Source organism: Neohortaea acidophila (assembly GCF_010093505.1).
Source record: "Neohortaea acidophila strain CBS 113389 unplaced genomic scaffold BDY17scaffold_3, whole genome shotgun sequence".
NCBI lineage: Eukaryota > Fungi > Ascomycota > Dothideomycetes > Mycosphaerellales > Teratosphaeriaceae > Neohortaea > Neohortaea acidophila.
The window spans coordinates 648,834-663,647 of NW_022985512.1; the positions used below are offsets into that span (position 1 = coordinate 648,834).

General features: G+C 58.3%; 8 protein-coding genes across 8 annotated transcripts; 6 read left to right on the forward strand and 2 right to left on the reverse strand.

Moving 5' to 3' along the window:
* Positions 1 to 472: 472 nt before the first annotated feature.
* Positions 473 to 1,807, forward strand: BDY17DRAFT_315650 (putative phosphopantetheinyl transferase; the record flags this gene model as incomplete). Its single annotated transcript, XM_033735924.1, has 2 exons — positions 473 to 1,626; positions 1,648 to 1,807. The coding sequence occupies 2 exons, from the start codon at positions 473 to 475 to the stop codon at positions 1,805 to 1,807; spliced, it is 1,314 nt and encodes a 437-aa protein (XP_033591705.1).
* A 4-nt stretch (positions 1,808 to 1,811) lies between these two features.
* BDY17DRAFT_292995 (uncharacterized protein) lies at positions 1,812 to 2,759 on the forward strand. The gene has a single exon (XM_033732922.1). It carries the CDS (start codon positions 2,029 to 2,031, stop codon positions 2,632 to 2,634), a length of 606 nt encoding a protein of 201 aa, XP_033591706.1. The 5' UTR covers positions 1,812 to 2,028; the 3' UTR covers positions 2,635 to 2,759.
* On the forward strand, positions 2,759 to 4,402 carry BDY17DRAFT_292997 (uncharacterized protein). The gene is made up of 3 exons (XM_033732923.1): positions 2,759 to 2,986; positions 3,087 to 3,401; positions 3,458 to 4,402. Exons 1-3 carry the CDS (start codon positions 2,948 to 2,950, stop codon positions 4,079 to 4,081), a joined length of 978 nt encoding a protein of 325 aa, XP_033591707.1. The 5' UTR covers positions 2,759 to 2,947; the 3' UTR covers positions 4,082 to 4,402.
* Positions 4,403 to 4,472: 70 nt separating this feature from the next.
* Positions 4,473 to 5,346, forward strand: BDY17DRAFT_315652 (Copper, zinc superoxide dismutase; the record flags this gene model as incomplete). Its single annotated transcript, XM_033735925.1, has 3 exons — positions 4,473 to 4,485; positions 4,828 to 5,007; positions 5,075 to 5,346. 3 exons carry the CDS (start codon positions 4,473 to 4,475, stop codon positions 5,344 to 5,346), a joined length of 465 nt encoding a protein of 154 aa, XP_033591708.1.
* Positions 5,347 to 5,854: 508 nt separating this feature from the next.
* Positions 5,855 to 8,071, forward strand: BDY17DRAFT_277386 (uncharacterized protein; the record flags this gene model as incomplete). The annotated part of the gene is made up of 1 exon (XM_033732002.1): positions 5,855 to 8,071. Exon 1 carries the CDS (start codon positions 5,981 to 5,983, stop codon positions 8,069 to 8,071), a length of 2,091 nt encoding a protein of 696 aa, XP_033591709.1. The 5' UTR covers positions 5,855 to 5,980.
* Positions 8,072 to 8,653: 582 nt separating this feature from the next.
* Positions 8,654 to 11,086, reverse strand: BDY17DRAFT_97637 (uncharacterized protein). Its single transcript, XM_033738899.1, has 3 exons — positions 10,798 to 11,086; positions 10,307 to 10,729; positions 8,654 to 10,254 (listed from the first exon to the last, which is right to left on the reverse strand). Exons 1-3 carry the CDS (start codon positions 10,805 to 10,807, stop codon positions 8,843 to 8,845), a joined length of 1,845 nt encoding a protein of 614 aa, XP_033591710.1. The 5' UTR covers positions 10,808 to 11,086; the 3' UTR covers positions 8,654 to 8,842.
* Positions 11,087 to 11,768: 682 nt separating this feature from the next.
* BDY17DRAFT_293009 (TfdA family taurine catabolism dioxygenase TauD) lies at positions 11,769 to 13,375 on the forward strand. Its single transcript, XM_033732924.1, has 3 exons — positions 11,769 to 12,312; positions 12,364 to 12,714; positions 12,773 to 13,375. The coding sequence occupies exons 1-3, from the start codon at positions 12,066 to 12,068 to the stop codon at positions 13,330 to 13,332; spliced, it is 1,158 nt and encodes a 385-aa protein (XP_033591711.1). The 5' UTR covers positions 11,769 to 12,065; the 3' UTR covers positions 13,333 to 13,375.
* On the reverse strand, positions 13,376 to 14,774 carry BDY17DRAFT_293011 (uncharacterized protein). The gene is made up of 3 exons (XM_033732925.1): positions 14,418 to 14,774; positions 14,155 to 14,363; positions 13,376 to 14,064 (listed from the first exon to the last, which is right to left on the reverse strand). Exons 1-3 carry the CDS (start codon positions 14,488 to 14,490, stop codon positions 13,381 to 13,383), a joined length of 966 nt encoding a protein of 321 aa, XP_033591712.1. The 5' UTR covers positions 14,491 to 14,774; the 3' UTR covers positions 13,376 to 13,380.
* Positions 14,775 to 14,814: the final 40 nt, after the last annotated feature.

The window sequence follows — 14,814 nt, forward strand, 5'->3', positions numbered from 1 at the left end:
AAGCGTGCTACGTGAGAGGACGCCGAGGAAGAAGGGGTCACCGATACGATGAACAGGCAGCGCAATCTGCGGTGGCAGGAAATCGGGAGGGAAAGGCTCCAGGGGGGAAGTTTGCGGCCAATCATCAGCGGGTTGGCTCGGATTCCATTGTCGCGCTAAGCCCGTCTAGGCTACCGGCGATCCGAATTTAGCAGCAAAGGGCAATTTCAATAGAACCTACTGTACCTTGGATGCACGGTTACGAGGGGAGTCCGGACGCCCTCGGTCGGTATACATCCCAATCATGCCTACGCGAAAAGGCCCCGTGAAACCAATCCACCCGCTTCGCTGACACACAACCGCCCTGACCTCTGTCACGCTCTTCATTCCTCCGTGGCTCCTGTCCTCCTTCCCTCCTGCTTTCCCAGAACTCCCCCATCCGGCCTGGCATGCGCCTCCCGCCTTCATCATGGCGCATCGACCGCTGTTGTCGATGATCACCAATGTCACCGACCTACAACATGGATACCCCACGCCCGCCCACTCCCCCAACGAGGGCGAGGTGACGTGCTGGCTGCTCGACACCCGCGACCTATGGCCCGGCGACAACATCTCCACCGCCAAAGGGGCGGCCGAAGCCCTCTCCCTCGTCTCCGTGCAGGAGCGGAATGCGATTAGGGGTAAGATGTTTGTGCAGGATGCCCGGATGAGCCTGGCCTCGGCGCTGTTGAAGCGACTGTTCATCAGTCGCACGCTGGGCATCAAATGGGACGAGGTCCGCATGGCACGCAAGGGAAACGAGAAGCATGGCAAGCCGTGCGCGGTGGACAACGTCGGCCGCCCCATTGCCGGCATCGACTTCAACGTGTCGCATCAGGGCGGTCTGGTGGCGCTGATTGGCTTCAACGGCCGCTCGAGCCACGAGTACACCCCGTCCGGCATGGTGTACGGCATGATCTCCCCCACCACCCAGCCAGAGGAAGTCATGTGCGGCGTGGACATTGTCTGCGTGAATGAGCGGGACGACTACCGCACCATTGACGCCGAGGGCTTCGACGGCTGGGTCGACATCTACGACGCCGTCTTCTCCGGCGAAGAGCGGTGGAGCATGAAGTATGATGTTGACTACGTGACGCTCTACGACGGCACCATTCTCAACCGCGACGCCATTGGCCGCCACGACCGGTGTATTGCGCGCGATAAGCCACTCACCATCACCACCCTGTCCGGCCAGGACTACTCCTTCTCCTCCGAGCTCATCTTGGAGGCCAAGCTTCGTCGCTTCTACACCTACTTCTGCTACAAAGAATCCTACATCAAGCTCGCCGGTGAGGCTCTCCTAGCCCCATGGCTCAAGCAGCTAGAGTTCTTCAACGTCCGCTCTCCCAAGCCCGGCATGGAAGCTCGCTGCTCCACGCACGGCAGGTGGGGTGAGGAGGTCGAGGACGTGGAAGTGCACATGCACGGCCGACCCGTTTCCGACGTACGGATGAAAATCCAGGCCTTTGAAGAGAACTTTATGATCTCCACCGCCATCCAAGGCGACATCCAGGGCCTCAAGGTGCCCGCGTTCAAGAGTCTGAACCTCCAATCCGACGTCCTCGCCTTCGCCCGCCCTCCCGCTCCTCCGAAGAGGGAAGAGCGAGTGTCAACCACACCCATCCACAGCCACAAGCGCATGGCATCCGACCCGATCATGCTGACCTCCCCACGAAGACCGACCATCACCGACCCCCTCCTACACACCCTCTACACCCTCAAAGACATGCCGACTATGAACGACAATCCTTATCTCTACGCCCGCGAGGTGCCGCTGTGTCTGATGTGATTCTCCGGTGGGAGCCGGCAGGCACAGTATAATACAATCCTATCTCGACTCTCTGGAGCCAAAGATGACATAAGACTCTTCAGCCTCTCACGTGAGACTGCACGCGTCACGGCGCAGGATGCCGTCCGAGACGCCGAGCGCGCCCAGTGGCCATCGCCTCGCCCTTGGACAATATCGCAAGGCAGAGAGCGGATGACAGTCGCACCGCCTCGAGCAATGGAATGCTAGATGCATCCAATCGACGCTTCTCACCAGCGTCAGCAGCAACAGCGGAACAGAGAGGCAAGCTAGATGGCTACCTCAGATCCAGCCCTGACGCAAAAACGGCGAATTGGGGTACGAGGAGAAGGTGCATGAGCATGATCATGCCACAGCCTGCAAGACCAGACGAGAAGACGAATGGGCCATGTTCGACATCGATCATGCAGCCAGTTTCTATCTTGGATAGTCTGCAACCATGTAATTCTTTACTTGTAATCATATTATACCCAACCGCGACATCGCGGCAAATCAGAAGACTTTCTAGACATCTACATCTCCGCGTCTCATCCATCGTCTTCAAGAGTCTGCTCCCAGTAGTCATGCAGCCTGTCGTCCAACGGCTTCTGGACGGCAAAACTGCTTTCGGGCTCAGCAACGCGAGTGAACTGCCCGCCTTGAAAGTGTCGGAGGGTCACTTAAAGGGCAATACCGCGTGGACTACGAATGGGGACTCCCCGTCTGGCTGCATTTATCCGCCCAGCTTTACCCGGCGGCATCCGGGGAGAGGACATCGGGCGTGGAGGAGGCTTGAGGGGCTTCGCTTGCGTTGGCATGTAGCCTGCTGAGCAGAGCAGGTCGAGGTTGGATGACCGGTGGCTTACAAGAAAACAGGGCGCATGCAGGCCGGAGTTCGGGATGCCTGACCAAGCGTCGCGTAAGGCAGTCCGAAGAGTGTAAGGTACAAAGAGACTTCAATGTGAGGCCAGAGGTGCGAAGGGCCAGGGTCCACATCCGCGCCCCGCCATACGCCGCGCTATACATCATCCCGCCAAAACACCTTTTTTCCTCCCAAATAGCCTCAACCAAATCTTTGCCCTCTTCTCTTCCCTCACACCACGATTCCACTGAAACCCCCATTGACCCTCCCACCACGCAATCATGTCGTCCTCTCTTGAACAGCTCAAAGCAACCGGCACGGTAAGCATCGTCCCTCCATCCGCTCACTTCCACCCGCCCCAAGCCGCCGCATCCAGTCCGCCGCCAAAACCACACACCTTCTAACATTGCCACACCACAGACCGTCGTCTGCGACTCGGGCGACTTCGCCACCATTGGCAAATACAAGCCGCAAGACGCCACCACCAACCCCTCGCTCATCCTCGCCGCCTCGCAGAAGCCCGAATACGCGCAGCTCATCGACCAGGCCTGCGCGTACGGCAAGGAGCACGCCAAGGGCATCGATGCGCAGGTCGACGCCGCGCTCGACAACCTGCTCGTGCAGTTTGGCAGCGAGATCTTGAAGATTGTGCCGGGCAAGGTGTCGACGGAGGTGGATGCGCGCTTTTCCTTTGACGTCGAGGGGAGCGTGGAGAAGGCGCTGCATATCATTGAGGTGGGTTCGAAGCATCTTCTCTAGGACGAGGACGTCCGCTAACAACACCACCACAGCTCTACAAGGAAAAGGGCATTGACAAGTCGCGCGTGCTCATCAAGCTCGCCTCCACCTGGGAGGGCATCAAGGCGGCCGACATCCTGCAAAAGAAGCACGGCATCAACTGCAACCTGACGCTCATGTTCTCGCTGGTGCAAGCCATCGGCGCCGCCGAGGCGGGCGCCTTCCTCATCAGCCCCTTCGTCGGCCGCATCCTCGACTGGTACAAGGCGAGCACCAAGAAGGAGTACAGCAAGGAGGAGGACCCGGGCGTCAAGTCGGTGGTGCAGATCTTCAACTACTACAAGAAGCACGGCTACGACACGATTGTCATGGGCGCCTCCTTCCGCAGCCTCGGCGAGATCACCGAGCTGGCCGGCTGCGACTACCTCACCATTGCGCCCAACCTTCTCGAGCAGCTGTACAACTCGCAGGAGGCGGTGCCGCAGAAGCTCAAGTCGGCGGATGCCAAGTCGCTGGACATTGAGAAGAGGAGCTACATCAACGACGAGGCCAAGTTCCGCTTTGACTTCAACGAGGACCCCATGGCGGTGCACAAGCTGTCGGAGGGCATCAGCAAGTTTGCCGCCGATGCGGTTACGCTGAAGAAGACGCTCAAGGAGAAGATTGAGAAGTTGTAGATCAGTGGGATTGATTGATTTGGGAGACGTTCAGATTGATCGTTCGCTGTGTGGATAGACTATCGCAAAAAACAAGGACGGTGTTGTCTTCACTCCTGATAATGATAATCACCTGCCCAGGCAAGACACAGTTAATCATTGCTCATCCTTTGACTTTTCGCGGAGAGCGATGCCGCTTCTCATTTGTCCGGAGGGGCTGACGGCAGGGCCATGTCACGTCATGGTGGGGGCGGTTGCCCCAAGTGCCCCTCCACTCCAGTTGTCGAGGGGAAAAGGGAAAAAGGATTTGCTCGACCTCGACCTTCCGACCACCAACTCCATCAAAGCACAGAAGAGAAACTCATCAAGACACACATATCCAAACACAACGCAAGACACAACTACCGCCAAAATGGTCAAAGCAGGTGAGTGTGACCAATCCCATCCCTTCCGGCTCGCTGTGGAACCGTGAGGACTACCTTGGTGGACTGGAATGGACAGAGCTCAATTGAGCATGTTTTCCATCGAATGTCCATCAATGGGGATCTGCCAATGGGTCATGGTTGGTGTGGCACAGGTGGCCCAGCGGTGATTGTCTGGCCGCCGCCGCCGCCACGTGCGAGACCTTGATGGCATCGCCCAATGCATCCTCTGCTCCATCATCATCCCGAGTCCACAGCACTGGAGCAGCCAGCGGCTCATCCCCTGCTGCTGAGCTCAATGTGTGATCTACAGAGCACGAGCTAACCGCCATGCCTCCCTCACAGTCGCCGTCCTTCGTGGAGATGCCAGCGTCAAGGGCACCGTGACCTTCGAGCAAGCCTCCGAGGATGCCGAGACGCACATCACCTACGACATCAGCGGCAACGACGCCAACGCCAAGCGCGGCATGCACGTCCACGCCTTTGGCGACAACACCAACGGCTGCACCTCCGCCGGGCCTCACTGTAAGCACTCCCTGCTCCCCTCCCTCCCTGTTAACCTCAGCCTACTAACCACAGGACGTGCATCTAGTCAACCCGCACAGCAAAGAGCACGGCGCGCCCGAGGACTCGAACCGCCACGTTGGCGACTTGGGCAACTTCGAGACGGACGGACAGGGCAACGGCAAGGGCAAGCTGACGGACAAGCACATCAAGTTGATTGGGCCGCACAGCGTCATTGGCCGCACCGTCGTCGTGCACGCCGGCACCGACGACCTGGGCAAGGGCGGCAACGAGGAGAGCAAGAAGACGGGCAATGCCGGTGGTCGTCCGGCTTGTGGGGTTATTGGTATTACGCAGTAGATACCTGTGATCCTCTGGACTAGGCCTCGGCTGCCTATTGATATGCGAGAGGTGGGGTGAAAAGCAAATACGGCTGTAGGCGAGTGTTGATTGATTGACGAACATGAGAATCGTACCTTTCGTCTTCGACTCTGTTCAACGCGTAGACACCCGTCCGTTCCAGTACTATTCCACTCTACGATGAGCTCAACCGTAAGAGCACACACACCCTACATGCATTACATGTACATTGCGGAGCACATGCAGCTCGTGCGGACAAAGTGTCGTTTTACGGACGAGGAAGTCGGCCGGCTTGTGGGTTATGCCATCGAGATCAGCTGGGCGACGCCGGCACGGAAACGCGAGCTGGACGCTATGCGAAGGGCAACTAGGCAGTAGGACAGCTAGGACGTCGCAACCGATGAAATCGATGGAGAGCATTTGATCGCAGACGTGATGTGGTTCAGTGGAGGTACAGTCGAAGTAGCTCGCGGGACGGGCAGATTCATGACGTCTGGCGCTGGGGCCAAGTGTATGCACACTCAACGCGACTTCCTCCTCGACGCGCCCTCGTCTTCACTCAAGCCTGTGATCTTGGATAAGTATGAATGGGGAACACTTCGGCTGCACATCATGACATCCCCACATCCCAAGCATGTCTTCCTCTCAGGCCTTCGCCTCTTCGCCCGTCACACCCAACACCCGGCGCCGCCGTCGAAGCAAATTCACGTATAAGCATCTGTCTACGCTCTCGCAGTATGCGACCAACTGTCCGCTTCGCGTTATCGCGCACCTCGACCTCGATGCCTTCTATGCGCAATGTGAGACCGTCCGCCTGGGCATCGATCCCTCTCTGCCGCTCGCAGTGCAGCAGTGGCAAGGATTAATTGCAATCAACTATCCAGCCCGAGCCTTCGACCTGACACGTCACGTGACCATCACTGAGGCGAAGGAGAAGTGTCCCAGCATCATCTGCCAGCACGTGGCAACCTGGAAGGAAGGCGACACGACATGGAGCTACAGCCAGGATGCAGCGCAGACATCGCGCGAGATTCAGACCCGCAAGGTCAGCCTGGATCCCTACCGCATCCAAAGCCGGAAGATCTTGGCCTTGATCAAAGACTGCCTGCCCAAGGATTTGCAGCGCGTGGAGAAGGCGAGTATCGATGAAGTCTTCCTCGATCTGAGTGCGCATGTGCACAGCCTACTCTTGGAGCGGTATCCTGAACTCCGCGGACCCCCGCCTTACGATGATCCAACGGAACCTCTACCTCGACCGCCTACCACCGCCTTGGACTGGGCGGCAGACGCCCTCGTCGATCTAGACAGCAGTCAAAGCGAAGAAGACGATCCAGACTGGGACGATATCGTAATGCTCCTCGCCTCCGAGATCGTGCGCGATGTGCGCGCCCAAATCCACGCCCAGCTGCAATACACCAGCAGCGGCGGCATCTCGCGCAACAAAATGCTTGCCAAACTCGGCTCCGCACATAAGAAGCCCGCCAGCCAAACGGTCATCCGCAATCGTGCCGTTCAGCATTTCCTGTCCACCTTCAAATTCACCAAAATTCGCAACCTCGGCGGCAAGCTGGGTGATGAAGTAGTCGCCGCTTTCAACACAGACCGCGTTGCCGACCTCCTGCCCATCCCCATTGAGCAGCTCAAACGCCAGCTAGGCGACGACACGGGCTCCTGGCTCTACCATGTGCTCCGCGGCGAGGAGAACGCAGAAGTCAATCCCCGCACGGCCATCAAATCCATGCTAAGCGCCAAGTCCTTCCGCCCCAGCGTCAACAGCTTCGAAGTGGCCTGCAAGTGGCTGCGCATCTTCGTCGCCGACATTTTCGGGCGTTGTGTGGAAGAAGGCGTGCTGGAGAACAAGCGGCGGCCTAAGACGATCAACGTGCACCATCGGCAAGGCGCGCAGACGCGAAGTAAGCAGGGGCCTATTCCGCTCGGCAAGGCCTTGACAGAAGAGGTGCTGTTTGAGCTTGCGAAGGGATTGTTGGCGCAGGTGGTAGTCGACGGGCGCGCGTGGCCTTGTGCGAATTTGAGCCTGTCTGTAGGCGGGTTTGAAGATGGAGTGGTGAATAATCAGGGGATTGGAGGTTTCTTGGTCCGAGGCGATGAAGCCAAGGCTCTGAACGCCGCTGCTTCTTCCTCGTCTCGGACACCTGATCTTCCCGACGAGCACCAGAGACAAGATGCGCGTTCTACCAAGCGGCGAAAGCTAGACACCGGCGCCAACATCAGCAAATTCTTCTTCGCCTCTGCCGCGCACCGCGAGAACACCAACAGCGACGAAACGGACGGCAGCGACTCCCACTTCCACAACGCAGAGCCGGAAGAGGCATCTGACCTCGAAGACGCAAACGAGCCCAAACACCCTGAAGACGACAACAACTCCTCCCACCACTCCACAGCAGCCCAACACCCTCCCCAGCCGCATCAGACAAGCATAGAAACCTACCTCTGCCCCCGCTGCAACCTGCCCATCCCCCAGGCCGAAAAAGCCGAACACGAAGACTTCCACTTCGCCATGGATTTGCAGGAGGAGCAGGATGGCGCTGCCGCTGCACCGCCTGTGCTGCGTGTCCCTGCACCTCCTCCGCCAACATTGCCGCCGCCGTCTAAGGGTGGTGGTAAGAGTGGTGAGAAAGGAGGGAAGGCGAGGGGGAGGGGGAGGCCGGGTGGGGCTGGGTTGGGGGGTGCGGAGAAGGGGCAGCGGAGGCTTGCGTTTGGATAGGTGGTTTGCTGGGTTTGGAATGATAGGTGGACTGGGTAGTTGTATGAAGTTATGAAGTTCACGAAGAGGATCACATAACATTCGTATCACGTTTCGATTGGCGCGGCACAGCGACCACGAACCAAGGCAAACTACAGCGATAAAGGAACAGAGACGAGGAGGTTGAGTGAGTAGAGTAAGTTAAACATGCTGTCTGTTACGATGCTTCTGCTTAGTGCCGCTGGCCATAATTCTGTTCGTCTCCGTGTCTCCATCTCAGTCTTCCCTCCGTCTCAGTCTGTCGGCATACAGAAAGCAAAAGAAGCAGCAACACGCAGTTTGAAAGCAGGCCAACTGCAACGGAAATCCTCTCCCCCCAGAAGCGATCCACTCGCGGGCGAGAAGAAAGATTAGCAGCAACCGCGAGGAAGCGCCGGTACAATCCATCAAGCCCCAATGAATGTGCATCGCCAAGGTTCCATCCTGCACTTCCATCGCAGTGGCCAGAAAATTGGCAGCCAAAAAGGCGCCGATGCAACTGGCCAAAGGACTTCCGATCCGGAGAACCTGGTCAGCAGGGAAACAAGGTGAGAGAGCGCGCTGGAGTTGCGAGAAATCCGAAGCCAGAAGGCGGTAAAAAGCAAAAGAGCACAAAGCAACGCCCGAATTGTTCCGTCTCGCTGTCACGGGGTATCTTGGAAGCAAAAGAAAGACCCCGAAACGCCCTGCCATTGAAAGAAGAAGGAGGAGTGTCCCTGAGAGGGGGAGTGCCGTGAGGCTACATTCCCGCTCTCACGCCAGCACAATGTGCTCGTACCCGATCAGCCACTCGATGTTCTGGCAGAGGGCGAGCATGACGCGGGAGTCGGCGGCCCAGGAAGGAGAGGGGTCCATCCAGGAGACGTCGTTGGCGTAGGACCACGCGAGGTGGGAGGAGATGGTGATGTAGGCGAACCATCCCACGATGATCGCCAGCAGCAGGAGGAGGAGTTGCTGCCAGGAGGGGAGGCGCAGGCGGCGGAGAGACCCAGCTCCCGAACGGACCGGGATCATCCCCACCACCTTGCTCCGCTCCGAGGTCTGCACGCCGACGGCGCGCGTCTCCGCCGGCGAGGTCTGCACGGCGCAGTCCGTGGTGGTAATCCACGGCAGCATCGGCAGGCGCTTGGTCTCCGGGAAGCGGAGAGCGGGCAGGGCGGGGCGGGGGGCGCGAGGACGACGGGACACCCACGCAAGAGGATCCGGCTCCGGGGCGGCGAGGCGACGGCCCGTGAACGGGACCATCTCCAGGCCGGAGACGGCGGTGGAGCTCACCGGCTCGGCGGCCGGCGGAGCGGAGGCAACCTCCTCGGTGGCGGAGGCCCCACCAACCGGGCCGACCGGAGACTTCGGGGCGGACCCCTCAGCCTCGGCGGCGACGACGGCGGTGGGTGCACTCCCCACGGCGGGAAGGGCGGCGGAGGGGGTGGCGGTGGCGGCGCCGGTGGTGGATGGCGCAGCGGACGGCATGAGGCGGAAACCGGCAATCCGGCCAGGGCGGGGACGGGGCCGGGGGGTGAGGATGGGGCGGGGCGGCGGGGTGGCACCCTCCTTCAGCTCCCTGATGTGAGGGAGGAAGGCAGGGAGGTCCAGGCCCTTGCCCAGCTCCGAGAAGATCTCCTCGAGACCCGCCTGGGCGGCGTTGATCTTCTCCTCCATGGCCATGCAGTCGAGTGCCATCTTCTCACTCTCCTCTTCCACTCCCTTGAATTCGTCGACGAGCTCGTTCAGGCCGATGATGGTGGCATCGCGCGCCGCGACGGTCTCTTGCAGCTTTGTGATGAGGGCGTCCTTGTCGGCCACATCCTTCTCGTGCTGCCGGATGATGTTGCCCCTGGCACTGTGCTGTTGCTGGAGGAGCTTGAGTTCGGCTTGCGAACCGGCGTACTCGTCTTTGAGCTCATCGTACTTGGGTTTGATGTACTCGAACTGGTTCTTGATCTGGGTCAAGGGGTGCAGCTCATGCAGCTTCTTCCCCAACTCGATGGTCTTCTCGAGGTGTTGCCTCTTGATCAATTCAAAGTGCTTCGACTGCTCGCTGTGCTCCTTCTCGAGCTCGGCGAACTTCTGTTCGGAGGCGGCGATCGTTTCGTAGTCTCTGGCGACGGTCGCCTCGAGCTCGGCGATGCGCTGCGTGGAGATGCGGAGTTTCGACTCGGGATCCGCTGCCATGGACTGTTAGCATCATTGTGCGGGCTCAAGTAGGATGTGACGTACCCTGGTTCTTCAGATACGAAGCGAACGCATCGTTGGCGACCTGCATGGCCAGCTGCAAGGGTGTGGGGGCGGGAGGAGCGGGTGTGGGGAGGCCGGCCCTTTTGGCTGCGAGCTCGGCTTTCTGTGCCTCGGTGGGGCCTGGGATGGTGGGCGGCGTGTACTTGTAGCCCTGCTGCGTCTTCTTCGCGTTCATGTTTTTGAGCACGCTTGGTGCCTTGACGACAGGCGGCTTTGCCTGGCCGGCGGTGTTGTTTCCACCCCCAAAGACAGGAGGCCTGGCCGAATCGGCGAAGTTGAAACCGCGCGCGGCGGCGGAGGAAGCGGCGGGATTGTCGCCTCCGGCGGTGGAGGGAGCGGCGGCGGTGGCCTGCTCGAAGATCGGGTCGCTGCCCGTTTGTGGCTTCTCGCCGGTGGGTGATTGAGCTAATGGGGGCGGATGGTATTAGCAGTGCTTCTTGGGGTGAAGGAGTGAGTGATGGGAAGTGTCTTACCGCCAGACATCTTTGATGCTGGCTTTGTTCGTGCGAGATGCGAAGCACAAAGAAAGGGAGCTTTGGAATCGCCTCGAAGCGGCGAAAAAGAACGATCTCTTTGTGAGAGAGGGCGAGCGAGGGGAGAAGATGGTGGGGGAAGAGGGTGGTGATGGTGGATGGTGGGTGGTGAGAGGGAGAGGATGGCGGAAGAAAGAGGTTGTGAAAAGGAAGAGAAGCAGGTGGAAATCTGGCGAAGGTTTGGATATTCGCCAACAAGGTTTGTGTGTGCGCGGCCAAGCAGGTTTTTTCCTATTGTTGCCGTCAGTATTGTCGTCGTGGGTGACGAATTAGGAAGGAAGGCACCACGTGAGGAAGGAGCGATGCAGGTGAGGTGGGGCACCTTCACTGTGCAAACGCCGCACAAGCCAGCTCACTCGTTGCAGGTGACGCCTCCGAGCATTCGCATAGCAGGTGATATCATCTTTGACTATACTGTGTGACTGTGAATCCACGGGGATGTGTTGCAGCAAACAAGGCTGAGCGTGAACCAGCACAGGGAATGTTGACGAGAGTCTGACCAGGCAGCGATGGGGAAGGCATGTTTTATCTCAATCACTGAAACAATCACTGTACAGACAAGTTGCTCGATCGTTCAGATAATGCTCAATGTATCCGCATATGAAGATATTCCACTTCAACGCGGCGGTAGGTGAGGTGAAGTCAAAGCCTTGCGCTGAAAACGCGGTATCTTAGTAATCCGAAGCCTCCGACTCGCTGCGCCGTCATGGCAAGATCACAATACATCTCTACGTGACAGCAAATTCAAGAAGGACGAAAGCGGAAACATTGTGCATCAAATCTACGCTTTATTCTTTGACCAGCGTCGTGGGAGTTCGTTGTTGGCGAGCAGACAAAGAAATGCGGTGTTGTGCATAAGCGACAGCCCGAGATCTTCGGCTGATCGCCAAATGCCCGCTTGGCTGACATGCTGAACACTCCCAGCGTTCACGTCAACTCACAAGGATGTGCTGCTTAGTAGCTCGTCTTCTCGCAGAAGCAAAGCGGACTTGAGAGCGCGGGATCGGCCGAGAAGTCAGATTCGTGGGATACAAAGACACGACTCCTCCAGCGTAGCTGAGAACATCTCGAAGCTGATATGCCGTGATCGACTACAGCGTCCAGGCCCAGTTTTTTGCCTCAACCACTGTTATGTCTACCCTTGTTTACCGTCTTTCACTCGTCTTTCTCCATTTCGTGTTATATTCTCGTCCGATGTACTAGTCCTAATGGCGCCAACAGCAATCGCAGATGTCGAGATCGACAAGCCTGCCCTCAATGGAGCTTCCAAAGCCCAGAACGGCCATGCCAAAGCCACTCATGTCAAGTTTCCTCTCCAGTCTAATGGCTCATTGGACGGCTACAACTTCAAGGACCTAACGCCGTGTATCGGACGTGAATTTCCTACCGCCGATCTCGCCGAGATGATCAACGCCCACAACGCTGATGAACTTCTCGCCGAGCTGGCCCTGACAAGTAGGCCATGCTTCCAGCCAAGTGCGAGCCCCAACTAACAAGCAATTGCAGTCTGCCAACGTGGCGTCGTCTGGTTCCGCAAACAAGACAACCTCACCAACGACCTGCAAAAGAAGCTCATCCTCCGCCTCGGCGAGCTCTCCGGCCGCCCCGAAACGTCCGGCCTGCACATCCACCCGGTGTTGAACAGCGAGGGCGATGTGGGCGAGAACCGCGATCCCGATCAACAAATCAGCACCATCAGTTCCAAATTGTTTACCAAAATCTACGGCACTCACCCGGATGCTGCTCTCTGCCAGAAAAAGCAATCCGCCGATCAGTGGCACAGTGATATCGCTTTCGAGCCTGTTCCCGCAGATTTCTCGAGTCTGAGATTGACCGAGTTGCCTAAGACTGGTGGTGGTGAGTACTCGTACTCCTTCCTCAATCGCCTTGACGTTGCTTACCGTTCGTTCCTCAGACACCCTATGGGCGAGCGGATACGAACTCTACGACCGCATCTCGCCCCCCGTGCAAAAGTTCCTCCAAGGCCTCACCTGCTCCTTCGGCCGGCCGGACTTCATTGAAGCCGCCAGACGCGGAGGCTTCCAACTCTACGAGAAGCCCCGCGGCGCAGCGGAGAACATCGGAGGCGAGCTACGCGCCGTCCACCCGGTCATCCGCACGCATGCCGTCACCGGCTGGCGCAGCCTGTACCCCGTCGGCCAGCACACGCAATTCATCAACGACGTGACGGAGGAGGAGAGCGAGATGCTGCTCGGGTGGTTTAAGAAGCTGTTGAAGGAGAATCACGATTTGCAAGTGCGCTTTCACTGGGAGAATGCCAACGATATTGCGATTTGGGATAATCGCTGCACGTTCCATTGCGCTACGTATGATTTCATGGGGTTGGGGGATCGCAGTGGGAACCGGGCTGTGGGGTGTGGTGAGAGGCCGTATTTTGATCCGGAGAGCATGGGTAGGAGGGAGGCGTTGGAGGCGAGCGGGAAGGAGTTTGGGAAGTGGTTTATGCTTCGATGAGATGGACTTTTTGAAAACAGGTACACAGAGTACAGAGCAACGCATCCCTCACTTCTTAACCGCGCCCCAGCCAGGCTCCTTCAGCCACTCAAACACCTCATCCGACAGCATCTTCGCATTCGCAATCCCGCTCCCCGGCCCCTCAGGAGCCTTGACATCCTTCCAATCCACCACGCGGTACTTCCCCTGCAACACCTCCCAGATCACGCCCGCTCCAATTGCCTCGTCCTCGAGACACCGCACCATCTGCGCCGCCACCTCCTCCGGCGTCGTCCACGAATCGAGCTCCTCGTCGATAGTCTTGATCTTCTCCGGGTGATCCGTCCACAGCGGCGTCTTGATCAACCCCGGCGCAACACCATTAACCTTAATACCGTACGCAGCCTCCAGCGGCGCCATACTGCGCACGAAGCCAGAGATGGCATGCTTCGATGCAATGTACAGCGGGAAAGGGAAGCCCGGCCTCTGCCCTGCAATGGAGGAGATGGCGACGACGCGCTTGGGGTTGGTGGGAGCTGCTTTGCCTGTTTTGCTGGTTGGCGCGGGGTTCAGCCAGCGCGAGACGGCGAGCTGCGTCGTGCGGATGGGGTGCGTGATGTTGATGTCTAGGGTGGCATAGCTGCCTACGCCGCTCGGGGATCTGCCGTGCGGGTCGTCTTTGGACTTCTCGTGGCCCGGGGGAAGCCAGTAGTTGGACCAGTGGGGTTCGAAGACGCCGGCGCCAGGACAGACCTGTCTCCGTTACTTAGTTGGGGCTCTTGCAGGCGAGAGTGATGAACGAAGGGGGAAAAGGGAGAAGAGCGGTAAAGAGAGCAGACGTACGATATCAGCGCCGCCAAACTCCTTGTCAGCCACATCGAACATGTTGCTCAGATCATCCCACAGACGCACGTCGGTCTTGACGAACGCCACGCGGGGCTTAGATTGGTTGTCGTCGACGAGCTTCTGCGCCTCTGGGCGAAGTGACAAGTCGGCGATGAGGACGTTGCATCCTCGATCGACGAGCGCTTTGGCGAAGCAGTAGTTGATGCCTGGGACGATTGTTACTAACGTGGTTGCTTCTAGCTTGAGTAAGGACGGTATACCTGAGCCTGCGCCGGTGATCAAGGCGGTCTTGCCTTTGATTATGAAGGGAATGGGTTGAGCGACGGTGGCCATGATTGTGCAGTTGAAATCGTTTGCGTTGAATTGCTTCGTTGTGTTGCTGATGAGTATCTAAAGATGTTACGTTTGATTGTGTAGTTGAGGAGGTCCTTTTCGGATATGGAAGCCTTGATGTCCAAACGCCCCGGTGTCGGTGGTTGGAAACACCTCGGCGGTCGTGCTCACGTTAGCCGGGGCAATTGCTGGGGTTTGTGGAGAAAGCTCTTGGTGTTCATACGCAGGGGAGTGAACCATCAGGGCTGTACAAACTCTCTGTCTGTTCCAAGATTTATTCTGAGGAGCACTTCTAGTGTAGAATGCAGCGAGTCTGGGTGGAAT